This window comes from Leptodactylus fuscus, chromosome 11 (genome assembly GCF_031893055.1).
Source record: "Leptodactylus fuscus isolate aLepFus1 chromosome 11, aLepFus1.hap2, whole genome shotgun sequence".
In the NCBI taxonomy this organism is placed as follows: Eukaryota; Metazoa; Chordata; class Amphibia; order Anura; family Leptodactylidae; genus Leptodactylus; species Leptodactylus fuscus.
The window spans coordinates 30,297,938-30,325,596 of NC_134275.1; the positions used below are offsets into that span (position 1 = coordinate 30,297,938).

Genomic DNA, 27,659 nt, shown 5'->3' on the forward strand with positions numbered 1-27,659 from the left:
GCAGCATTATAAGGGATCTTGAGCCACTGCAGAGTATTTTAGGTATCTGGGGGCAGCAACATTATAAAATTGTTGGCAACCGGGAAACCGTATATAGTGTGTTGGACCATTAAAGAGCATGATATTATGTGAGAGCCGCTAAAGGAGCCCGGTATAAGGAAAATGTTTGTTTTTGTACCGTGTTAGCCAGTTAGCCTCCTGTAATCCTATCCCTATGTGTCCAGTTATAGATAAATATGCAGAAAGTGTTTTTCGATATATCTGAAGAAGAAGCCAGAGGAAGCTTCGAAACGTCATATTCTGTCATTATGAGTTAGCCATTAAAAAGGTATCACCTACTGAAGACTTGCAAGTTTTTTGTTTTTTATAAAGGAGCCTGGTGATGGTGGATTTTTATATGTCCTGGATAGGAAGTACTGTATATGATGGTGTAGCTTTAAGGGAGCATTCACATGGTGCAGTTGTAATGCAGTTACAATTGCATCAAAACTGGTCAGAAACAAAATGCATGCAGTTTTGATGTAGTTTTTGGTGAGATTTTATAAATTTGTCTTTTGTTTAAAATTATTTTGTAGGAGTGACTCAACAAGTTATTTTTTTCCAGGGGTAGCCGAGGTTGGGAAACACTGCCATAGACAATTCAATGTTGTTCCCTTGTTCGTTTCCCATAATGCTGTATTCATGGTAAAGAGACAGCCCCGTATAGAGATCCGCCTTGGCATTACAAGCAGTGCCATGACTATGTACTTTGGGGAGAATTCCCTTATGGTGTTGGTCTAGAGGCTGCTTCTTAGCAACAGACTTTGCAGAGCTGCTCGATCAGCATGAACAGTGTTACTACTGTGTACACTGATGCCATTGAACTCTATGAATCGGTGGTCAGGAGCAGCCGGGCATGAAATATGTCCATTCCAACCGCTGATCCATGGAGATCACTGGGGTTTACATGCACAGATACACAGCGCACTCTAGTGCCACAGCGTCCATGGAGTCACTTGCTAAGAAGTCACCCAAAGGCGATGGTCTCCTTCATAAACTTGTGAGAACTATACATTTATTACAAATAGATTACATGTAGGGTATGTACACATAACGCAACTTGGCGTTGATTTTAAGGCGGATTCTGCCCCAAAATCAATGCCGATTCCTCCCTGGATTACAATGGTAGTTAGAGATTGAAGCAGGACCGTGAAAAAATTACCGTCCTGCTTGGTCTTACGGATTCCATGGCTGACTCAGGCACTGAACCCAAGGCCCGAGAAACTCTATGGACCATTCATCTGATCCTAATGCAGAATTTGCAGAAGAGTTCCACTGTATTCTGTCTTTATTGGGCAGAGACAAATTCGACAAGTGGATTTTCTTGTACAGTTAGACAAATTCCGCTCCAAAGGTAAAAGGTAGATTTTCCACCTCCTATCCATTTCTATGGGAATTCTCAGGCGGAATCCCCCTGATGAACTAGCAGGACACTTTCCAGTTGAAAAAAAATTAGCCACCCATTGAGATCAAGGGGAGGCTGATTTTAGGCTGAATTTAAGGTGGAGTCTGGTTCAAATTCAGAGCCAAATTCCTACTTGTGCAAACCCCTATTTACAGGTGTCTGTGCTCATACAGAAAAGGCTGTCAGTCACTGAGGTGGACCACCCACTGGACTACTAAACCAAAAATGAGCCAAATGTTCTTATAAAATACAAGTTCTACTGAGTCGTCTCACAAAGCTATATGTCCGTCTACTCATACTCTCGAGGAGGAGAACATGCCGCACTTTTAATGTGACATGTTCCCTTGAATATATAGATGGTTGGATACCTATATCAACCCCAAGACGTTCTTATTTAGTAGTTGCAGGTGGCTTGGATTGCACCGCACTGATATCAATGTCAGATTCTCACGAACTACCAACATTTTTGGATGAGCTCCACATGTTCCACATGCCACATTGGATAAGTTGTTTGGGAACGTAAAGGACTTGATAATCAATCCTTTAAGCTCTTCCCGGGTCAAGTGAAATGGACCTCTTGGAGTTTGTTGCTTCGAAGAAATTTAGAGTCTTATCTGTCCTCATGTACTGGAAAATTACCAGCCTTGTACCTTGTTTCACTAAGACATGCCAAAAATAGACGTGATGGCAAGGATTGTCAGAGATCCCACCCAGCATTAACCATGTGTATGTATATATCAATGTGTCTGTCTACTCTTGTCTTACTATTAGTCTACAAATAAAGTGGTTTACCTGGACTTATTAAATGATGACACCCGAGCACCCGCTGATCAGCTCTTTGAACCCCTGCTATTCTTTGTTATGTTATTGGAGACTCATTAAAGGGATTCGATCATTAAATTGATTTTTTTTCTCCCTACACATAGTAATAGCCTTAAGAAAAGCTATTTTTCTCCTACCTTTAGATGTCTTCCCACGCCGCCGTTCCATTGATATCCTGGTTTTCATCAGTATGCAAATGAGTTTTCTCGCAGCACTGGGGGCTGTCCTCAGTTTTAATGATTGAATCCGTTTAAATGTCCTGCACCAGAAAGATCGCCAATAGATTTTCAGATGGTTTATTGTCCTAATAGATTCCAAACAGCTTAATCTGATGAGCTCTGCCCACCCATAATGATGGCACAAGTTAAAGGGGTCTTCTGGGACTTTGAGTTTGATGACTTTTTCGTAAGTCAATTCTTAGGTAAATTTTTGAACGAAAAAATCCACATCATGTGCGTGAGAAATAGGAATTTTCATGGAAATTAATTGTATTGGATTATAGCAAAGATAATCCACGCAAAAATCCACCTGTAATCCTGATTGTGTGCATGTACCCATAAAAACATGCCTGAGTTTTCATGAAAAGTTGATGTTTGTGCAAGGTCTTGCTGGGCAGTCTGTTCTATGACTGTATAAGTCTTCATTTATAATGTCCTATCAGGTTTTTTTTGCTACTAATAATCATATGGCTGCAGCACACTTTACATTTGTCCCTGAGGCTGTGGGCGAGTATAATAAATAGTTTGATTTTTTACATGTAATTCTGCCAGTAGTAACTGTACAAGAGCAAAAAGTAGCTGTGAAAAGCCCAAGTGACCAAGAGATCCAGGAACACTGAACTGCAAATATAGGGCAAGTACATGCAGGCACTCACTCCATTCCAGCATCTACCATGTAAGCATGACACAGGAAGAGAGCCATCAATAGCCCACTCAGGAACGCTGCTTGTATCCCACATACAATAATACAAGCAGCCAGAAGTTGATACAAGTACATACATAGACGACTTTTCTTACATTGTAAACCTTTAGATAAGCAGAATGATCAGTTCTTTGCACAAACCAGCAGTTTGAAGGCTTGTGTGAAACTATGAAGAGAATCAGCCCCTCCCCTCTACAACAACATTTTTAATGATAATGCATTAAATGTTGGTCCATGATAATGATCACTATGAAATGAGACCAAGTTGTCTGAAAAGTTAGTGCCCATTTATGCTGGTGCTAAGTCTAGTCATACACACAAAAGACTTGTTGGCATACCCATGGTCATGACTTTGAGTTGCCCATTTATTAACACCTAAGGATACCTTTTACATTGGCCAGTCAACTACAAAAAAAAATTAGTTGGTGCTCAATTTTCGTCTGATCGTTGGACCTTTCACACAAGCCATCAATTAACTGAATGAGCTTTCCTACCAACACCCTTTCCCGATCATTGGCCCATGTTAACCACTTTTCATTTACACAATGGCTCAGGGACTGTTATGGAGGCTCTTAATGAATTCCAGATACGCTGTTCAATGGCTGCCATGGAGATACAAAGCTGTCAGTGATGGATGTGCTTTGTGAAGGATGCTGCAGAAATCTTACCGTTATTCCTACAATATAGTGACAAACATTTTCCATCTTGACATTTCTGCCACAATTTTATTTTATAGATAAGACAATTATTTTTTATGTCTTAGCCAGTTCAGTCGTCCACATACCTTCAGTTATTATTATATGTATGTGTGGCATACACATCGGACTTGTTACTGTAATGAACTGATACATTGATAATCAATTAACGTAAGGGGCTGTTGCAGCCCATTTATTTTAGTGGGGGTCCCTGAAGCTTAGAGAAGCCCACCTGTAAGTATCACCCACCCCTCCCATTTAGAATGTTAGTAAATAACTTCCTTGTTGAGTTTATTGTGAGGTTATGTGCTCCCTATGGAGCACTGTCCCATTCTTTGCTCCTTTGATGTACAGACACACAATACAAGTCTATTAGAACATCGATCGGACTCCCATAGATATGAAGTAATAGTTTGACTTCCTGTTCAAACATTTATCGCACATTTTATGTTTCTGGAGTGAAACGTATGATTCACAAGTCACAATATTTGACGCATGACATATTTGCAGCAAAAATTGCCCCTTTTGCCCCATTTACACCACGTTCTCCGCTTTTGTAAGAGAGGTCAGAGTGGATTTGGGGCCAGAAAACTGGTGCAAATATTTGCTGAAACTGACCCAAGATGCACCAAAATTATTAAGAGGCATGACAGCCCGATTGGACAATGTCAGACTTTGTAGGGACATGCCCCTAACTGGTAACACAAGGTTGACAATTTGATCATCCATTTCTTGGAGGAATAACAGAGGGACAGAACAACACAGAATTCTACGAAAAGCTGCACCAGAAATATTTAATCGGGATACGAGTATTCACTAAGATAGGCAGGTCAGGAGTGGCGACATCTTGGAGAAGGCCCCTTCAGAGGTATCCTCTTACCCCTATCAGTCTTCTGACCAGTCTCGATTACATGTAAGGTGTAAAGATTTACATATCTGATGTCTTAGACCCCATGCACACGAACCTGTTCTTTCTACTGCTTTCACATGTCTGTATTGCATCAGTATGTCAATCACAGATCTGTATGACCCCGTATACTTGTATGGGCGAGTTTTTGCTGCAGATATGGACAGGTATAGGCTCTGTTCTATATTTTGCAGATGGTTTCTATGTCCCTGACACCGATCTGCAAAATCTATGGGTGTGTGAATGGGGCTACAGTAATGAATGGGTCCGTGTACTATCTGTAATTATAGGTCTGTCATTATGGATAGATATATGGGCTACAACTATTGTTGTGTACATGGGGCCTTATACAGACAACCCTTTTTGTCGGCTGATTGCCAAGGATCTCGCTCATATAGACCCTGAGCTATCACTAGGCCTCACATATGGTACATATTCATAACAATCAGCTACCATATGATACATGGCTGTTACAGGGATTACATCCATATGTTCTTACACAATCTGTATAGGGGAAGCTGCTTGACTGAACTAAGTATGCAGAACTACATACTAGTTACATTACAGCGGTCTCCGAATATCTTGTACATTGAGAGGATTTACTATTCCCATCTGGTGTAGATGACATTCATCTTTAGCACATGTCCCCTTTTTGCCCCAAACATGTGCCTTTCTGCACCTCTTTCTCCACTTCCTTATAAAGCTGACATAGGAGACCCATGATCAAGGTGAGCCGGGGGCGCCTCTTAATAATTGTAGTGTATCTCATGCCAGTAAGGGAAACCAATTAATGCTGAGGCCCCACGTTGTTAAACGCAGCTTTTTTTTGTTGTTGCAGATTTTACTGTGTTTTTTTAAGCCAAAGTCAGGAGTGGATTGAGCAGAAGATTGGCTTATATGATCTTCCTACATTTACATTACATTTCCCATTCCATTTGTAGCCTTGGCTCAAAAAAACACAACAAAAAAAAGCTGCATTTGGTGAGGCCTAAGAGTGTAGTAGGAGACGCCAATCTTGCAGAGGACCTTTCGTGCAAAGTGGACCGGGTGCTAAATTCGGCTTTGTCAATATGTTCCCCGGATATCGGTGCTGTTAGTTTCAGCTGCTGATATCGGTGCAGTGTCAAAGGGGTTAGCGTCACTGCTTAGCGCCATCGCGGGGTTGTGAGAATCTTCCTCCTGACCATACGCTTGTACTAAGAAGGGGGGGAGGGGGTTCCTGGCTACTCAGCGATGACGCGGTGCAGAGATATCTGTTGCCGCAATTTAAGTCACCGATACCTGTGCAACAGGGGAAGATGCTGACAACGCTGTAACTGTGCTGCATTTAGTGTGCTATCGGCTTTGATAGGATGTATTTTAACACATCCTATCTGAAAACTCCTCTTTAATAAATTCCTGCCCATTGTGTCTTTAAATATCTAATTTTATGATAATCTTTTTTCCTCTTTTTGTTTGCCTGGCTGCTGATTGGCCATCCATTGCTATATTATTAATTGGCGCACAGTTGCAGGTGATTATTTTTTTGCATGTGTTTATTTTGCATTACTAAATAAATTTTAATATGCCTGGTTGCAAGTCCCCCCATCCCTGTGCCTAAGTGAGAGGGACATTGCTGACACAGCAGCCGAGCGTCTTGTTTTAGTGTACTTAGAGCCATCCTCACGTAGCGCTTCCTGCAGGCTAAGCACTATCCACCTCTGCGAGTAGCCTATTATTCATAGCTCAGGTAGAATGATCTTCCCAGTGGGATTTAGTAACCCACTGCAATCTCTCAACTTGAAATAAATGATAGTCTCGCAGATGGCGTGTTTCTGTTTACAGTTTTGCCTCTTACCGCTCCTTTTGTCCATATAATCCCCGCAAGTCGGCCCTGCGCTCGGCTTATTTTAATGACGCCTCTCACAATTGTGTATTGCTCTCAGAAGATGGAGAAATGTCGGCGGGGCTTGTTTATTATCCTCCTTTACATGGAGACGGCTCATTCTTAAATTCAGGATGTTCAGCGGAAAGCTTTTAACATGCAGGGAAAAAAAAAAAAGGAGGACGAACGTGGTAAACAAATCCCGATGAATTCTGCATTCCGAGGCGGGTTCATCATTTTCCGGATCGTTTTAGGTCCCGACACAAAAGTATATAAATAGACAAGTGCCGAAACGTGCAGCACTGCGCAATATCAACTTCTAAGGGTTCCTTTTTCCATGACCCGTCTGCATCATATGCTATCTTGGCCTCGAGAGGTTTGCAACATATAAAGAATTGGCAGTAAAATCTATAAGGGGTATATAAGGCGAAATATTATATGACAGATATATCGGTGGAAAGTTTCCAATTCAGACACTGGTTTGTCGCATGTCATTGACCTGGACATGTAGGTCAAGGTTATATAGACACTGCTTAGCTATTTCTGCAGTAGAGGTTTATGGCAGATCACTTTTCCTGGAACCAAATCTTGACTGATAGAGGTTCTTCAGCAGCTGCAGTATGTAGTATACAGAATTGTGTCCCAGATGCTGCAGAACACAAAGAAGGTCTGCAGCAGCTTTGTCTTAATGGAAAACTAATCTTTCATCTATATCTGCTAGAATAAAAAGTGTCCATACCTTGTGTCCTCTATACACATCTGCCTACTCTTCCAGTACTTCCCCATACAAGACCTCCTCCTTTGACCCTTTCATGTCTGCACCTCAGACAACTGTCTCCAAGATTCTTTTTTATGCACCTTATTACCCCTGACTATCTTAAGTACTTTCCAATATTACCGGTAAGTACTTAAAGGCAATTTGTCACCAGAACCCAACGTTTCAACTTAGATGGGTTAGGGTCTCCTATATAAAACTGTGTTTCCACTTGAATCTGTGTCACTGTTGTCAATATGTCTCTATTTTTTTTGGTAATATGCAAAGAACTCTTTGGAGCAATATGGGTGTTGTAGTTGCTCCAAAGAGCTCATTTGCATACTGACAAGAAAGACTATATTTTGGCAATGGAGGCAGTGATTCACAATGGGAAAACACTGTTTGCTTCAGGTGACCCTGGCGTAACTAGAGTTGGGTTAATATACTGGGACTCCCTTTAAAGCCTTTAGGCACCTTTTTTGAGGGCTTTTTTAAAAATAAAAAAATGCATGTATTTTTCTCTATAAATGATTTTTCTAATTAGGTTTCATGCAAATCCACAACATTTATCTTTGCAATTTACATGTCTTCTCATACATAGCAAGCTGCTCTGTCTATTCTAGTGTGAAATCTGCCAGGAAAGCTTTCTGATGGCTCAGTAGGTAAGGCCCCCTCTGTGCTGCCCCCTATCCCTTTTTATCTAAGTTAACGTATTTAGTTAATATCTTGGCTTATATTGGCGTGAAGGGCAGAGAGAGCTTTCATTACAGACTTACTCTGAACTAGACTGGGCAGCATGCATTTTTTTTAACAAAGCTCAACTGCAAAAATTATTTTTAGGAAAAAATACATTTTAGCAACCGAAGATCAGGAATCTTTCTGACACTTTAACAAGAACATTTGCTGTTGCTGCCTTAAGGAGTGATGTATCCCCTGCTGTAAATAAGGAATATTAGAAGTCACAGCAGAGATCATAACCTGTATAATTGTGCTTGTGGCATTGTGCCCTTATAGTCACGGTAACATCTAATATTCTTATTTACTGTAGGAACGACGGGATCTCATATATTAACCTAGTTTGATATATTAACAGTTTGTTTTTTTTACCTCTCTTTGTCCATATAAATCCCTCACAGTAAGCCTAGGTTAGCTTGATATATTAATCTTTCACTCTTCCGTTTCCTTTTTCCCTTAGCCGAGGGGCTTTGTGTCCTCAGGATACATAGTAAGGGTCGGGGTAAGACTCAACTGGGCCAAGTTCAACCTCTTTCTTTCTATTGGGTTGATCCAGAAGAAGGGTCATTCCATATCAAGTGATCCAAATAGGAATATTTTTTTTACCTGACGTCTTTAGATTTTTTTTATTTTTTATGAAGTACAACTTAAGTTAATTACAAATAAAAAGTTTTGAATTTTTTTCTTCATCAGTTAATTTTTTATAGACTTCTAAAGTTTTGAAAAAGTGTGAATTTTGGCCTGGTATGGCTTTACATTTTTTTACATATCTTGGGCTAGAATTAAGATAAATAAGTGGGAGAGGCATCATTTTTCTCAGAGCGGTACCGGCTTTCATTTGATATGTCACAAGACGATGTTTCTTTATATTTTGTTTTGGAGAAATCAAATTCAAAATTTTGATGCGCAATTGTGAAAAAAACGTATGTTTTAAAATTGTGAAAAAATGCATTTGTGTTACTTGTGTTCTTGGTTATATTTGTACAGGTTTTCAACTTGGGACCAAATTGGGATCAATTTTTTTTAATTTTTTTTTTTTTAAGCCTTGAATCATCTGATTTTATGTTTGTGTGAGCTTCTTCCTTTTTTCTTTTCAAATTACAACTTGCTGAATTCAACATTTATATGCAACAATAAAAAAACATAAAAAACAAATACTGTAAGTGCCGAAATAAATACATCTTATCATCAGAACACGGCTTGTTCAGCATATTCAACCTGAATGCATTGAACAAACCGAAAGAAAAAAGCTGCTCATATCCTCAAGTGCGATTTTCTAAATAGTCTCATCCTAATTATATGTTAACAAGAGTACAAGAACCAATATTTATAACACCTATTTCTACATGTAACAATTGTTTTTTATTATATCACTAAACATGTAATTTATTAAGAAAAATAGTCCAGTAGATAAATCCTCATTCTATAAAATATGAACTAATCAAACTATTAATAGGACATTTTTAACCCCTTCCCGACATGCGCCGTAATAGTACGGCGCATGTCGGGTCTGTAACTATGGTGACCGCCCGGGAGCTGGGCGGCCGCCATAGCCGCCGGGTGTCTACTGCTTTAACCCCTCCGGCGCCGCGGTCAAAGGCGCATGGGCGCCGCCATTTTGCCCGGGATCGCCGGCTCCTGGAGCATGCTCCAGGGCCAACGTCATGTTGCCATGACAGCCGGGAGCCTTGTACAGGCTCCCAGGCTTGTCTGCAAATTCTCTCTTTTGCAGGCTGGTCTAGGCAGCCTGCAAAAGAGAGGATGATTTTTCGCAATGCATTAGCATTGTAATGCATTGCATTAGTGATCAGACCCCCTGGGGTTCAACACCCCTAGGGGGTCTAATAAATGCAAAAAAAAAAAAAAAAAGAGTAAAAAAAAAATATAAAAAGTATTAAAAGTTCAAATCACCCCCCTTTCCCTAGAACAAATATAAAAGTAGTTAAAAACTGTGAAACATATACATGTTAGGTATCCCCGTGTCCGAAATCACCCGCTCTACAAATCTATAAAAATATTTTTCCTGTTCGGTAAACGCCGTAGCGGGAAAAATAGTAAAAAGTGCCAAACCGCCGTTTTTTCACTGTTTTGATTCTGATAAAAATTTGAATAAAAAGTGATCAAAGCAATAACATTTCCCGAAAATGGTAGAAATAAAAAGTACACCCGGCCCCGCAAAAAAAGACGCCCTATGCATCCCCGTACACTTACGTATAAAAAAGTTATGGCTGTCGGAATATGGCGACTTTTAGAAAAAAAAATTAACACAGTTTTGGATTTTTTTTAAGGGGTCAAAATGTAAATAAAACCATATAAATTTGGTATCCCTGGAACCGTACTGAAACACAGAATATAGGGGACATGTCATTTTGGCTGCACAGTGAACGCCGTAAAACCAAAGCCCGTAAGAAAGTCGCAGAAATGCATTTTTTCTTCAAATCCACCCCATTCTGAATTTTTTTTCCTGCTTCCCAGTACATTATATAGAATAATTAATGGCGGTATCATGAAGAAAAATTTGTCCCGCAAAAATTAAGACCTCATATGGCTCTGGAAGCGGAGAAATAAAAAAGTTATGGGGTTTAAAAGGAGGGGAGTCAAAAACGAAAATCAAAAAATGCCATCGGCGGGAAAGGGTTAACATGAAGATTGGAACCTCCCTTCTTGTGGTTATCTGTGGTGAACTACAATAAGTGTCCTACCAGAAACACACCTCTGAGAGAGAGGGTCCCACTCTAGTGTCATATTACAGGACCTGTATACTGCTAGTCTGACACTTTGTGAGGTGGATCATTCTCTGTACATAACATACATCTGTACATACAGACCCCGCACTTTTAGACCACAGGCTGAACAGATCTGAATTCAAGATTTTCAGAATGACACTGTAATAGTTATATTTTAAAATATGATCCCATCGCGATCCCAACTTGAATTTTGGTACAGATGTGGCTAAGGGCATAGCAGGCCCATGTGCATTTTTTTGAAATTTTTAAATAAAACGTTTTTTTCGGAAATGCGTTTTAAAATTTTGCGTTTGCGTTCACATGGGTAAAATATTAACAAAGATACTCTTGTGACATATTTGGTGAAAGCCTGTATAGTTCTGAGTAGAATGGCGTTTATTTTGTTTCTCTATCTTTTTTCTAGCCTAAGTTATGAGGAGAAATGTAAAGGCAGGCAACACAGAAATTCGCACTTTTTCTGAACTTTGAAAATCAATTAAAAATCCAAAAAAAATTCTAGAATTTTTTTTTCTTCACATTTTGCATTCTCTGACACACTATTACCAAATAACAAAATCTCAAAAGAATTAAAAATATAGAGGGAAAAATCATTGGTTCACTTGACACGGAATGACCCAGAAGGTTTAGATTTCCATTACATACATAAATGCTTGGTGGACAGACCGGACAAGCACCTGCCCAGAGCCCGACTGCAGACACACCAAGGAGTCGCAGTTAACGTCTTGTGTCTTTGAGGGATCGCAGCCACCTACTGCAGACTGTATTGTAGGCATGTATAATAATGCATTGGTTGGCTGCTTCTATAGAAATCACTAAACATGTCACTTTTGGAACCATCTTTAAGCACTGGCACTTTGTAAATCCGTCGCTGTAATAGTCTAATCACACATTGCTTGTTTTTCAGGGATGAGAGCGGTCGGGTGCTATGTGGAGTCATGAGAATTGGCCTGGTTGCCAAAGGCTTACTCATTAAGGAGGATATGGAGCTAGAGCTGGTTCTCTTGTGTAAGGAGAAACCAACAGAGAGCTTATTAGTAACAGTACGAGAAAACCTTCCTCTACAGATCCAGGTGAGACTCCATGTCAGCTGGTATTAGTAATGGCATCATTATAGTGTCTCTGACCCACCCAAGCTCCTAGTTGGGGTAGATTTGAGTTAGACACATAGAGGGCAGTATGTGGTGTTTAAAGCGGTTTTACAGCCCTATATGTATTTTAATACTGGTAACCTATCCGCAGAAAGCAGATCTTTTGGAGTTCGACACCTGGGACTTGCAGAGATCTGGCACTGGAAACAATAGCATTCGACAAGAAGTGGAAACAGCTCTGCGCATGTACAAGTAATAGTAGTGGAGCTTATTTGAATAAGAGCAGAGATATATTTATTTCCCGTTCACTGCGAATCTGGGTGTTGGATTTCCACAAATCAGATACAGATGTGACCTGTGGATAGGTTATCAGTATTAAAATGCATTTGAGGCCATCACTTTTCTTTTACAGTCCCAGAGACTTTTCTTTTATAGGCCCATTCATGTGATTCATGAGCATAAAAAAACAACCTGCTGCTTTTTTTATTTTGTGGACCCACACGGGAAGTCTGAATGAAGACATTGACATGAATGGAAATGTATGAAGTCCATGAGACATGCAGACATTATATGTACGCAGATGTGTGGATACAGTCCTAAGCCAGACCTGTCTGGAGAGCAGTTTTGTTCTTTATGCTACTTGTAGACGTTATTTGCCTTGTATTAACCTCGTCCTATATCCTTTAGAAACTCACAGAAGAGTCCTACGAGGTGGAGCACTCCTTGGAAGACTCCTCCCTAATCATCCACAATGCAAAGGAACCCAAATTAACCCTTAAAGTTATTCTAACGTCCCCATTGTTCCGAGAAGAGGAGGAGCGAGCAGGTGGAGGTACTTGGGCTTTCTTTTGTCGGATGTTGTGAGGACCAGGTTGCTTAGCAGTGTACACCAGCCCTCTCCTACATGGAGTACTGCTTAGAGATCTGTCCTACGTGTAGATGACTGTCTATTCTATTTACTGGTCCTGAACTGCACATGGAGACAATGTATCGATCACTTTCAGATAGTCAATGTTGTTACATATATTGTCTTATTTTAAAGTCTTTCATTTTGTGGTACTGAACAGATTCTGCTACACAACCTCAGTGCTGTATGTGGGCCGTCAGTAACATACTCCTATACCGTACCACCCGTCTCCCGCCATATAACATATGACTTTATTCGTTGCTTTGACAAATTGAATTGAGCCTTTTCATAATGTGCTTGTAGCAGCTATGAGGTTGGGTAAGTCATAAGTAACATAGTACTAATGTGCTCATGATTTTCTTTATTTTTATTTCTCTTTGTTCCCTCCCCTCCCCCCTCTTCATTTTACGGTCTGTAATATTTGCTTCAGCTTCCCAAGCCTGTCCCTACAAACTTGCCAAGCAACACTGGACCTATGTCAGACCTTTGACCAACAGGCCACACTCTGTCATGTCAACTGAGGCAGCCAGCCCACCTGGGCAAGATGGACTCCCTGTCGCTCCTCCCATCTTTCTAGCCCCACCCTCTACTTTCTGTCCTTCCCACAAACATCAGCTATACAGTGTCAAATGTTGGTCAGTTAGAAGTGTCAGTGGGACCATCTGGGAAGAATCGGAGACAATTGAAGACCTTAATTCTATACATTCACTCATGCTTCAATGGAATGTGATGATGCTACAGACATTACTAGGGGAATGCAGATACTATACAAAAATCTACCTATTTGTCCCCGAGCGCCACTGCTTGCACCATAAGATGTAATACTTCTCTTTACGTGGATTTTCCAGGAATAGGCGCTTTCTGCAAATATTATCGCTAACCAATACATTCCCTAAAACGATATAGGTTATGTCCCCACTAGGCCTGCTGGATGTCTTGTCACTTCAGGTGGCCATACACATCAGATGATCATTGAATGACCATTTCACAGACACACACATTTTAGTACATACAGTTGTTCATACTGACCATACGTGTTCAGTGACACCATAAAGGCAACAATCTCCCTATAAGGATGGTTTGTGGATGAAATACCTTTTTTCCCCCCCTTTGGACTTCTTTCCAGGTGATGACTTTGTGTCATTGGTAGGCTGAAATGATCATTCATTGTTAAAGGGGTTTTCTGCCACAAATCAGAAGGATAGATAATCAGTATGTGATCTGTGGGGGTCAAACACCCAGACCCCTCACAGATAATCTGTTTGGAAGCTGCTAGTGGACAGGTGGCACGTGCAGCATTGCTTCTAGAGAGTCACCAGAACCACCGCCAAGCAGCGGACAGGGGTGCAGTGCTCTTCCACTAGCAGCTTCCAGCACCCAGAGGATGCGAGAACAGACGCTCTGTCTGGGGTCTGGGTTTTGGACATCACATACTTATGAACATCAGTAGGAAAATTCAATTTGAGACGAGAAAACCCCCTTTCAATGATCCGTGACTAAGGTTTATTATGGTTGAAATCATTCTTCTTTTTATCTTTAGTCTAATGTATATGGGCACCTTTACTGTACTTCACTCTTGACCAAATGGTCTACATTTTTAATCATTGTAAAATTGGCAAAGGATAATATTTCTTAGTTTTGTACATTGCATTAAGCCCTATTCCAGGAAAACCCTGTCCATCAGTCCAGCGCTCCTTCAGCTGACAGCTGTTCCTTCCACTGCCCCAAACACATAAAGGTTGAGATTGGCCGAGTGTATTTGTGTTGTCATTGGAAAGCAGCGTTCAGCGTTCCCTTCTTTCTCTTAACATCTTTTCTAGGGCAGAGTCGGCCATAATACACATAAAATAGGTAATCCCACTGACAACTTTTCTCCTATGTATAGGGTGGTCTTTAATGTGCAACCTACTCCCCATCCCCCATCATGTCCTGCTTGACAGTCTCCTACACACAGGTTGTATTGGGGCCACAGGTTACAAACCACTGCCTTGTGGAGCCAATTCAACTGCACTTCTACTCCTCTGAGTGCCATAATCCGGCATAATCCTTCACAAGCCTTCTACTTGAGGAGAGTATACCAGCTGTAGAAATTTCATGACGTAGTATTTGTTTCTCAAAAGCTGAGTGACAATTTTCTTTGGGGCGGTGTCTTCTTGACTTCTCAAATTTTAAAGCAGATCTGTCCTATTGTTCCCCATTTTTACAAAGCCTAGGCTAGAGAGGACGTCACCGAGCTTTAGGGATATATATATATATATATATATATATATATATATATATATTGCTGCTCCTCTATTCACACACAATGATTGACAGCTGTAGAGGTAAACTACAATCAGTCAGTTCTGGATGGAGGAGGCAAGACTCTAGAGAGTACATCAACGGGATTTCCAGTACTTCCAGCAAATGATAGCCTATCCTTGAGATAAGCCATCAATATGTGATCGGTGAGGGTCTCACACTCAGCCCTAGAATACAACAAGGCTGCATAGCCACTTGTGAATCGATGGCGTGGTAGGGAACGGAGCAGTGTAAACAATGTGGAGGACATGGCGTTCACTTGAGCACTGTAGCTCCTTTAGGCAGCTGATTGGCGAGGCTGCCTATTGTCACCTCCAGCAATCTGATATAGATGACTATGGATAAGCCGTCAACCTTGAAGAACTGAAAAACCCTGGAGCCTTAGGAAACACGTTAACTTTTTCTTGCTTTTTTTTGGTACAGATTTTCCTGAACTTTTTTTTTTTGGGGGGGGGGGGGCAAAATCAGCAGTGGATGCCAGAGGAATGGTAAATGCTCCTTCCTGCTAAATCCAATTTAGGGTCAAAAAAGTAGCAAATTCTGCACCAAAAAAGCAACAGAAACGTAAATCCTTTTTGGATGAAACTAATGAAGCAAACAGTTCTATATATCCCTGAGCTCGGTGTACAATAACTATGGTTTATCCTATCAAAAAGCTCCTTAGTTATATACCCACTTATCGCAGTTATTGCTGCTTAAAAGGGAGCTTTCACCAACTCCATGTGATTGCATCATCAAATAGGCAGAGCTCCACTAATGTACAGTTGGAATTTTATCTCTGACCTTCACCATTCCCAAGAAATCAATGCTGTTCGTTTCAATGCAGTTATGCTCTCAGCTGTAAGGTGGGCAGTCCTGGACTGGAGCAGATAGACAGGGACCGCCCACCTGACACCACAGAGCATAATTGTTCTGAATCTAACAGTAATGATTGCTTGGGAATGGTGAGGGCTAGAGAAAAATTTCCAAGTGGAGCAGGATCTATAGAAGGATGCAAAGAGCTGAAGTTGGTAGAGCCGTGAAAGGTCGTCTTTCATTAGGCAGATTTGCCATATTGGTTGCCACAGAAAAGCGCTCCTTTTGGATTTATATTGTCATGTATATTTTGCTGTTAGGTGGCAATTCTCTTTAATGTACAGTCATATTACACTATCATCTACAGATCCTGACCCCTCCCTCACTCCCGTGATCAGGCATTGTATCTGTATTCCCTTATATGGTATAACTGCAATTCACACATCCATCATGATCTGGGTATAACTGACCAATATTTCCCGAGGTATGGTTTTTGACTATGCTAATCTATATCCTAACAACACCGAGCAGCGTAGGTGCAGTGGACCTGTCCTGTGTGTATTTCATGCAGTCAGAATGATGCTTGTGTCTTCATGGGCTGACCTCATTTTATATCATTCTGCTGGTGTTTCGCTCTGTTATGTAATGGGACCTTCCTGCACATCTTCTGTTGTACTTGGGACATGGTGTGTCTTCTCTCCGGTCATAGGATAGGTGCAACCTAGGTAGGGTCTAGGCTAAACTAGACATGAGAGTCAACAGAGGTTATAGCTATATACTCTAGCCTATAGACTGAAGTGGGGTTGGTAGTATCGTATAGCTTTTAGGTGACTTTAGAGTACAATGACACTAATATAGTCCATGAAGTTATTGTCTGTGCATTACTTGTTGTATAAGGATATATTTGTATAAGGTCATTCTGGTGTGTTATACTGCAATATTAGCTTAGCGTGTATAAAGATGGTTTAATAGAATTACAGTTTATATTAACCAATAACCACTATTTTTTACCTAAATTGTTTACCAGTTCTGTGCCAAAAGTTAATAGTGATCCAATGTCCATTTCCCTGAGTTTAGACAGTTTTAAGACAGGCTGGGGATATTTACGACGGTGGTGGGTGCGCCTCATTTATGGGGATGCACAAACCTCTTCCGCTGGGGACATATACCTGCACCAGTATGAGCTAACGTAGATATCAGGCATCATTTGACATCTGTTTGGCTGGTGGCTCTATCCTTGCCAAGCTTAACTTGCCCAAATAATGCAACTTTTTCATGCCTCATATGCCAGAAAATTGGCATACAAATCACACTAAAGCTGTCACAGTATTCTGTCTGTTTGCAGCCACCACTAGAGGGAGCTAACAGCATAATGTTAGACACTGAACAAAATAACAACACTGTAGGCAGAAAACTCCCTCTAGTGGTCGGTATAGGTAGTTAGCATGATATCTTTTAAAAGAGTTGTCTAGCTAGACAAAAAAATCTTAGAAAAGAGCTGGGCATGTTATAAATGACCACAAGAAGTCGCACTGTGCTCCCCAATCTCCTGCTGCCCTGATTCCACTGTCTCTTGGCGGTCCTCCCAGACTCCCGTTTCTGCTCCAGTGATGTCAGTACATGTGATCACTGCAGCCAATCACTAGCCATGGTCAACAGAAAGTAAATCCAGGAAGCTTTGGATTCAGATCGGCAGGAGACCTGGAAAGTGACTATTACCCCTTATTTGATAACTTTCTGAGCTGTTTTCCAAGCCCTTTTGCTTCTCTGGACAATCTCTTTAAATATAGGGATTTTAGCTCCGAGCACTATAAAACTATATTAAGAAATATAAGTCAACCTTGAATTTTGGGTTAATAGGTGGAGACTGATGTAAAAGTTACTGCTTTGTTATTCCGCTGTTCTGTCACACTGGGGGTCGTAAGTAGACTAACTTTATTCATGGATTTATTTTTTCCTAAAAGGTGAGACACCATTATATTCTGCTCTAACACATTCAGGCTATGTGCAACTGGTCCCTGATCATAAGAGCCGATTCTCAAAAATTGGAGCCTCTGTGAACAAGTCTGGGCCTAGCTTCCTAGCAGAGCATGAAGACACTTCATTCTAATGATGTTAATGTACAAGACAGTCTGATGCAAGTCTGTTTTCTTCTTGCCCTCACCCCATGATCCTTTCATCTGTACTTTGGATAGGATTCTGCGCACAGGTGCTGACTGGCTGCACAAAAATGCTGTGCTAGAGGGTAATAAACCAAACGCCTATTGTAAGTGATGTCCCGCTGAGCACTGGGAGGTGGTAGAGCGACACTACGCTATCGTGTAGCACCACAAGTGCCATCGTTATGGTAGTAGGGCAGCCAGGGAACCAGGAATACCGTTCCAAACATGTTATTGTGAGAGTATACAAGGCCGCAGACACATTGTACAACCCATTCCACCAGAATCACGACAACTGGTCAGTTTGCTAGCACTTCTTGGAGGTCTTGAGATCTGTTCGGTAAAGCTCGAAAAGATTTTTTTCCTTGGAAACCGACCTAACAAATGCTACAGCCCAGTAGGTGCAATAACTGATGCCAGACCCTTAGGCTAAGGCCCCACGTTGCAAAAAAAATGCTTTTCTACAACGTGGGGCCTTAGGCTGGTTTCAGCCAGATCTTACAGGTTATTAAGTAAGAAATTTTTGAACTTTGGTGGCGATGGCGTGTTTTTTTTTGTTTTGTTCTCCTATTGATTTAATCCAGCAATGATGCAGAGCTGTGCGCCCGGCCCCTCTGATAGTGCAGTAATATCAGTGGCTAAAACTAAGGACACCGATATCTCTGGCATCAGGGGAAGATACCTGCAGAACTAACAAATTGAATTCAGAGCACTGTCCGTTTTGCAGCAGTGTATAATATGTCACATCATAGCGGTTTGAGGGGGGGTCTATGCATACCCTTCGTCCACCCCATGGTTGCAATGAGTAGCATTATTTTACCTGCATACGATGGCACTGCAGGGCATAGACGGAGTGACACAGAAGCCTGTCAGATCCCTGCTCAGTCATTTCCAGACCCCCGCCACATGTAATAGGCTTTTCTAATGAGTGTTAAACGAGTTTTAAATGCTTGAAATTAACATTTGCGTGCAGGAGGCTTAGCCATAGCATGCACAGGCTGCCCGGAGATCACATAGTAATGCCTAATGAGGAATAATTAATGTCTTATCTGCCCTGCCAACGCCACTTACCAGGAAGGGAACATATGCAAATCACCTGCTCATTATTTTGCAGATCTTTCCAGGCTAGGCTCAGTCCTTGCCTAAAAGTGCTCTTCAGCCCCGATGCCTGTGGTATTGTAAGTTTTCTAATGTGTCTGCTATCTAGGCTAAGCCTGTATGGGTTTTTTTTTACACCTGAAATCTCCAATATCAGCAAGAATGTGCAGAGTCCTGGCAGTCTATTAGGAGGATTAGCGGAATATGTTAGCTCTGCAACTCCCAGTGCCTGTCCAAGACCTTCAAACCATTGTACCCCTGACCGGTCTTATCACCCAAAAGATGTTAATGCTTTACCCAAAAGTGATTTCTGGTTTTCTGGAGATTAGCACATTTTTGCAGCCTTTCAGTCTGTGATTTCAGTTCTTCATAACCACTCATTTACTGTAGTTTCTTTCCGATTTATATGTGAACTTGGAGCAGATGTTCACATTGAAATGAAATGGCTAAATCCATGTGCTTTGCAAGCTATGCCTGGGACCCCCCACCCCCCGGTTTAAAGGTGCAGTCCTTCATTCAGACTTTGTGGGGGGATTTTTGGGGGCCAGTCAAATACTGGGATCAGTGTTGGTCCCGCAGCTGGCCCACTCATCTGTCTTGTTGACATGCCATAGTAGTCGTTTTTGGCACGGTGCTGTTCCTTTTACCCTTTGATCTTAGAAATGATGTCGGCTTTTTTATCTTCCAAATTAGAAAAACGACCTCTGACCCTCAGGCCTACGAGCTACCGTATACTTTGGCCATAGTCGTAGTGCAACAAGATTTCTACACTATTGGGCTGTATTCACTGATCCATTATACAGATGCCACCAGTGCACTACAATACCCACTGTCTTATAATGGGGTCCATTTTGGGCCCGTCATGGTCTGTCATTGAATCACTATTATTACCACCAAATTTGTCACAGCCTCTGACACACATGTGAACAGAGCCTTAGCAGTTGTGTATAAAGAGGAGCCGTGACTGTTCCTGGCCTGTCTTTTTTAGTAAGTACTTTCATTTTTTTAATTAAATATCAATTCTTTACTATAATGCTGTGTTGTGTCGTTCTTCTGTTATCTCTCCTAGAAATATATGGCTAAATTGACATTTGGGTGTTACCAGTTGGCGGTACGTCTATACACAATCTCACACTGTCCAATTAGTCCAAACTGTGAACGAACACACCCCTTTGACAATAGTAATGGTAAGACCCAGTTGTCAATTTATTCATAAAGTTCTCATTGGAATAACAGAGGACCAGGACATCACGGAGTTATAAGTTGTGACTTCATGGACAATACAATTATCTACTAAGGCCTAGTTCACATCTGCTTTCAGAGATTCCGTTCCCCTCTCTGCATGAAAATTGCGGAGAGAAGAGCGCAGCAAGCAGGACTTTTCTCTCTGCGTTTTTCATGCAGAAACCTCCATTATAGTCTATGGGGTCTGTGGGTTTCCTTAGGTGACTGCTTTTTTACACAGATTAGGTTTCCGTCTGGGTGGTCCCCAAGCAGACTCCCCGAATGGAAATCCCAACGCAGATGTGAATCAAGAATAAAACAGACATGTCAGGAAAGGCAAGATGTCCATTTTAAGGCTTTGTTTACACTAGTATTAAAGGGGTTTCCAAAACTAAAAACATTAACTCCTATTTCAAGATAGGTAAGTAAAAATCAGATCTGTGGGATTCTGACACCTGCCGCCCCATTGATGTTGTTCTAGGCATTTCATACACAGAGAATGGGGCAGGAAGCAGACAGCGCTGCTGTCTTTATAGTGGCTGAATTAAGTCACTGCAGCTAAGTTATCACTCAAATGAATCTGCACTACCTGACCTGGCCACTACACAGTGAGCAGCGCTGTCTGTCTGCGCCCGGCTTCATTTCCAGCTGCTGAGAACAACTGGGGGTTGTTGGGTGCGGGACCACCACCGACCTGGTCTTGAGAAATCACTCTTGGGCTTATTTTTAGCCTGGAAAACCCCTTTAATAGGATCCATCTTTCTAGTGTGTTTGCCAGTAAATGGTCTGCAGGAACCCTCCACATTGCATTATGTCATCCAGGATTCGGCAGTATCCATTAGATGATGGACGTCACATTACATTTTTCTATAAATATACTCTTTTGTAAGGTCCTGTATTAGATGGACATCTCCCAATTCTTAAAGCAACAATGCGAGTACATCTCCGTCCTCCTAGGAGGATATCAGGTTCTTTTCGCTTATAGCACGCATGGCCATAGATCATCTTTCCTGACCTGAGCTGCATCTCTATGAGACAGATTGTTCATGCCTTGCCGCACCTTCTGTGTTTTATTTATTGGACTGCACCTTTAAACCTTTGCCAGTATCCCCTAAGGGGGAGCGGGAGTATCTAATCTGAGCTCTGACGTTGTGAACATGTTAGCAAGAAACAATGCAATGCAAACATCTGCTGTGGAGTTCGTCAGGACGGAAAATATGTCTGTAGCACTTCTGACGCTGGGGCGAAGGTTTCCGAACAGTAACACGCAGCGAAACTGCAAGTCCCCCTCTCCTCATAGCACACGTTTAGCCACCTTCTAAACAATGCAATATTAATGCATCCAATCTGATAGCGTTTGATCTTTTTTAGACGGCAGGATTTCATTTTGATGTTTTCGCCATCAACCTGTGAGCTTCATTAATGAGGGAGAATATCAGAATCGCAGACGCCGCAAATCCCGTCTCCAAAGATTAAACAATCTGACGTGTTCCCTAGATAGACACTGTATAGAATGTAATATACATGCTTCAAATCCTAGACTACTTTTATGTCTGCACGTGTATCTATACTGTCGCAGAAACAGATTTTTACAGGGCACTTATGCCACTTTATGGCATGTGCCACATTGATACACGAGGCCTATTGCTAAAAGGCTCCTTTATCTGATAGGATCTGATTGGAAACATACAGCCGCTGTCACATCTGTTCACATCAGGTTATAGACGTGTCTTACGGATCACCAAAAGTCATAATAAATAGAAAAACTAGGTTATAAAAAAATTATACAGTGCATTACATTGCTTTGACATTGTCATAAAGGCCTACAGAAGAGCCTAAGGATCGTGGTGACGCAGTGTACTTGTGGAAATTTCTATATACCGTAGTACAGTAAAGGCTGGAAAAGGGAGGAAGCGCCTGCGCAGAATAGTGGCCAGCGCTGCCCCCACCAGAGGGGAATTTTTATACTGATAGTGACGCAAACGCTCATGAAATCTCTAACGTACATCTGCAGCAAAAAACTGGGTTAGGGCACGTTCACAAATAATTTTTTTTTTCTTGGCTTTTTGATGTGATAATTTGCTGCTGGCATTACATTGTAGTAAATCTTATTCACACAGTGCAGCTATTTTTTGCAGAATTTTTCAGTTTTCATAGATTTTTTTTTTTGTCTGGTATGTGACTTTTTGGGTTTTTTTTTACATACACCTGTTTTTTCCCACTCAGTTTTGCTAATGTCTCATTACTGGTCCATATGAACATGTCCATCGGGTAATTCTCCCAATTCTCTCTTATTTGAGTGTCTGGTTACCCATGGGAACAATTGCATATTTTTTAAGGTGATTTTTTATTCATTTGTCCATGTGCTGTAGTGTTTACAGGGTAAAATCCACTGCTACATGTACACAATGGTGTGCAGTCTACAGGTCAGTAAAAACGGTATGGATGACAAATGGATAGGTATCCGTGTGTTATTCGTGATTTTCACTGACCCGTATACTGAAAATGAATTGATAGATTTGGCCCGCATTAATGTATGGGTCTGTATGTATGGCCGTGTGCACGAGGCCTTATACTGAGCAGTTCTAAGGGTGTCATACGATGAAGGAGGAACCAATTTCAGATCCCCTTTACGTGGATCCCAATGCTAGTTCTTCCTGATCTCATGGTAAGGCCTCACGCACACGACTGTGCTTTTTATCCGCAATTGCATATAAAAGTTCGGACCCATACATTTCAATGGCTTCATACACACAGCCGTAGTTTTTGCTGAGTTGAAAAGCCATAAACTTTGTAGGAGTTCCTATACTGGTCGTACTTGAATCTCTGTCAATTCATTTTCAATGTATGGATCAGTGAGAACCATGGATGACACAGTGATACCAATCTGTGTATCATCCGTGCATTTTTTACTGACTCTGTTGTATACACGAAGCCTTAGATATCCACCAGTACTATATAGATGTCCCATGCAGATTCCACATACGGCTGGACTGCTGCCTGTCTCACAGTCTTATAACTATACATGTTATTTAGTTTTTTGGGTTTTTTTTCTCCTTTTGCACACATGCATTGTATCCCACTGACATAACCTGCATTAAGACTTCGCTTTTCCTCCAGCTATAATGACTGCTCACATTATGATGGATAAAACATCTCCTGCTCATGAAATATTGCTGGATCTAATGGCTTTACGCCGGCAGTATTTACCATTCAGATTTATAGCTTTCATTTTAACCTTGCTGTGGGGAATCAAACTGTATTAAATGATATTAATGCGCTGCGGCCGTACGTACGGTTGTCCGGCGAAGGCCTCGCTCTCTGATATTCTCACATGTCATTGCAGCACTTTATCCGCTCACTTATTTACTTCCTCATATTCTCACCCCCTAAATAAAATTGTCGTAAAGAAGACTCGGGATGAGATTAGAAATCTATTGTGACCACGGTTGTGGCAGGGAAAGTCAAGAAGTGCTATTTGCCTATTTTGGCGTCCTGAAACATGTTGTGCATTTTTAATAAGATCCCAGATGGTACATAGCTGTTATCGATTTGTAAACTGGAAGTGAATGCCTCCTTTGCTTTGTGTTGCACATTACTACTTGAATGGCCTTTGGATAATATAACCGCCGTGCACTTTGTGAACCATTCAGTTTCTCTGGGAGTCTTATTAGCTTGTTCAGATGCTGCCATACTCTTCCTGTGACAGAATCCCCTTGGTCAAATTGTATCTGTCTTTTTTTTTTATCCCATCTTATCAGTAGAAAATGTTGCGATGAAAGATCCTCCGGACTTATTGGACAGGCAGAAATGCCTGAACGCCTTGGCGTCTCTGCGACATGCCAAATGGTTTCAGGTTGGCTATTTGTTCTTACCTTATTGTTATTGTAGCCTTATGAGGTTTTCATTTAATTTCTTTACGACCTCATGAATTCATGCACTGTAATCCATTGTAATAGATCTGAGTAGTATTTAATTCTAGATTTACTTTCAAGTCATGCTTGCCAAGCAGCAGTGCCATCGGTGCGGCCCACCGGGAACCGCTTGCCATTTACAACTTGAGGTGGTTTCCATGTTTCGACAACCCGTGCCCATGTGCATGTCACTATGTGGCCTCCTGTCCGGCCCGGGCGCACGAGTGGCACTGTTGCTGTCCAGATGGGTTTAGATTCAGTAGTGCTAGCTGACACGTCATTATCATGAGGCTACAAAAGCAATCTTTACATGAAGCTTTTCAGTTCTATTTAAAGCCTGACCTTTCTAAACATGGATGTTTTTTGCCATTCGGTAATTTTCTTTGCATGAATTTAATCATTTACTACTCAGTAATCACATTAAAGAATCTGTCCGAGGCCTTTGTAGGTTAAGGTAAAGAGTGAACACAGCAGCAGAACTGGAACCATTTTGTCTATTCCAGGCAAGAGCAAATGGATTAAAATCTTGTGTAATTGTACTCCGCATTCTGCGCGATTTGTGCAACAGAGTCCCCACCTGGGCGCGGCTGAAAGGATGGGTGAGTTTGTCTCTAGCAGTATGTGGGTGGGATCCAATAAGCGGTAAAGGAACACTAAACACACACAAAAAAAATCCCATCACGTCCTTTCCTGGCAAAACACTTAAAGAAATCTTCTCTGGGCCCCATAAGTACAGCCCTATTGCCGTCCTTTTGTCAGTATTGTGTCTGTAAGACAACTGTCTGGAGCAGCAGCTCTACATGCTGTACCCTGTCTGCAGAAGGGTTAAAGGGGTTTTCCAGGACGGTGATATTCAGTGTTGTGCCCTCTTAGCTGTTTAAGATATACAGCGCCGTACGTTGTATAGTGGCTATGCTTGGTATTGCAGCTCATCCCCGTTCATTTGCACAGGACTGAGCAGCAGCATAGACGGGACCAAAGGACAAGATGTCATTGGCCTGGAAGGAGGAAACCGAGCTTTAACCAAGAACGGCAAGCTCTTTGTAAAGCAGATCAGTAGGGTCTCGGGTGTCAGACTTTACTTGTTTAATATTGAAGATCAATCCTAAGCAGAGGTCATCAATATCACAGTCCTTGAAAACCCCCTTAAAGCCTCACCCTCTTAATCGCTGTCAGGATCTCGCATCTCGAGACTCTTTACAATTACAAACCCATTCCTTTCGAGGTTTAGTGTTCCTTTAATTGTTACCCCATTAGCGATAGCCCTATGTATCCTAACCCTTTACATTACAGTAATACGCTGTCATTCTGAATATAATTTACAGATTTGTGCTCAACATCCGAACCATTTCTTTCTTTCAGCCACTAGAAATCATATGTGAAAAAGCAATAGGAACATGTAACAGACCCCTGGGTGCTGGGGAGGCCTTGCGGAGAGTCATGGAATGCCTAGCATCTGGCATCATTTTGCCTGGTAAGATTATTTTTACTACATACTGACGAGGGTTCATTAGATGTAATTGTACCACAACACATAAGAGGGGTTATCCCCCCTCCCCACATATCTGTTCTGGCTCTGGAGTCCTAAAATAGAAGCGCTACATAGCTTACACTCTTTACATCAGATGACAAAACCCGCTGCTTAAAGGGTTTAAGTAATGGTTTTCCCTTAAAGTGACTTGTCACCCTTTCTTCGAGCATTTTTTTTTTTTTTAATGTAAAGCAGCAGATGAGCTCTTAGGGTTAGTTCACACAGCGGAAACCTTTTTCGGCATGTGACGGGATGCCAATGCAGTCCTGCACAAAAAATGCTTTTCCTGGACAGCTCCTTTAATTTTAGCAACCAATATGCTAATTATAATCTTTACTGTTAGGTGGGCAGTCCTAAGATCTAGGACCACCCATGTGACAGTATACTGACCTCCTGATGGTCCCTCAGTTCTAGAGCTGTGGGCCCGGTTTCAGGTCTGGCTCAGCGTCCATTCTAGTTTCTTGGGGCTGGGCTGCTGTAACCTAACATGGCCCCTCAGACCAGTCTTCTTCTGCCTCTGTATTAGTTGTGGCAGCCACAGCTCCTGATATCAGCTGATCGGAGACGGTTCTGGTTGTTGTACTTCCGCCATTCTGATATTGATGACCTAACCTAGGATTAGGCTCCTCTCTAAATCCACAATATTTTGCCGCAAGGGAATTGAACACTGGCTGACTGTTTCCCTCGCAGGAATTCTTGCGGTCTGCCTGTCTGTTGTTCTGGTCCTCTAACAGACAGAGCAACAGAGGATGACACTAATGTGACCTTAGTGTCAGCTGATTGTGAGGGTCCTCGTGCCAGGTGACCAAATTATTGTTTTGAGTCCCTTTAACTAAAAGGAATTAACCCAGTGGCCTATTTTCTTCTTTATTTCGTAGTGAAAACACTTTTTGGATTACTGACAATATTTTTTAAAAAAAAATTAAAAAAAAATATTATTTTTCTTTAAGTTTGTCTGTTTTATGGAAGCCGTACTATACTGAGATAACAACACCCGCGCTCCATAATTAGATTGTATGTCTGTAATGCAGGAGGGCCAGGTTTACATGATCCATGTGAAAGAGAACCCACAGATGCCTTGGCCTACATGACCGTGAAAGAGAGAGAAGAGATCACACAGAGTGCACAGGTAATGAAATGCATGTGACATCTTTATTTATTTATATGTCCCCGTCATTTCTATAGCACCAACATATAGTCCCCGTCCCCACCGGGGCTCCCAATCTAGCGTCCCGGTCACAGAAGTGTGGCGGGTGGAGTGACTGGGAATTGGAGAGGTTTCCTTTGCATCTTACTAAACAGGTGTCTTGCCCATCACGTGTCTGCTGTCTGTCACATCATCCCTTCAATTGTAAGGTTGATCCATGGTTGGTAGGAATGCCTTATACATATCATGTAGATTACACCTTATATAATAGTATGACGCACTGTATTGTGATGTAGATGTGTACAGTATATACAGAGATAGCATTGGCATCATATAGCAAACTTGAATTGGCATTTAAAGAGGAAATTTCACCAAGGGATATACATTAGCTTATGGGTGATGTCACCCTGTTGGTGTTTTGTTCATCCAAGTCTGCTCAGCCATTCCATAGATATAAGCTGTTTTAGTGTTGATACAAATTATGGTCTACTAGCCAAGTGGGTGGTGACACTACATGTTATACAGCACACAGATACCCTGACCCCATAGTAGTCACCCCTGCCCCCATTAGTATGCACTAATTTGTATCTACACTAAAAAGGCTTA

At 41.5% G+C, this 27,659-nt stretch overlaps 1 protein-coding gene across 5 annotated transcripts in view; it reads left to right on the forward strand.

The window, feature by feature from the left end:
• Window positions 1-27,659, forward strand: part of STRBP (spermatid perinuclear RNA binding protein) — a 105,705-nt gene that overhangs the window by 50,153 nt on the left and 27,893 nt on the right. For 4 of the 5 annotated variants that reach the window (XM_075260190.1, XM_075260189.1, XM_075260191.1 and 1 more), the window contains exons 5-10: window positions 11,794-11,959; window positions 12,665-12,809; window positions 24,223-24,317; window positions 24,879-24,974; window positions 25,738-25,849; window positions 26,938-27,035. In XM_075260190.1, coding sequence (XP_075116291.1) covers window positions 11,794-11,959; window positions 12,665-12,809; window positions 24,223-24,317; window positions 24,879-24,974; window positions 25,738-25,849; window positions 26,938-27,035 — 712 coding nt within the window. The remainder of the gene's footprint in view (window positions 1-11,793; window positions 11,960-12,664; window positions 12,810-24,222; window positions 24,318-24,878; window positions 24,975-25,737; window positions 25,850-26,937; window positions 27,036-27,659) is intronic. The other variant, XM_075260193.1, reaches the window with a different exon arrangement.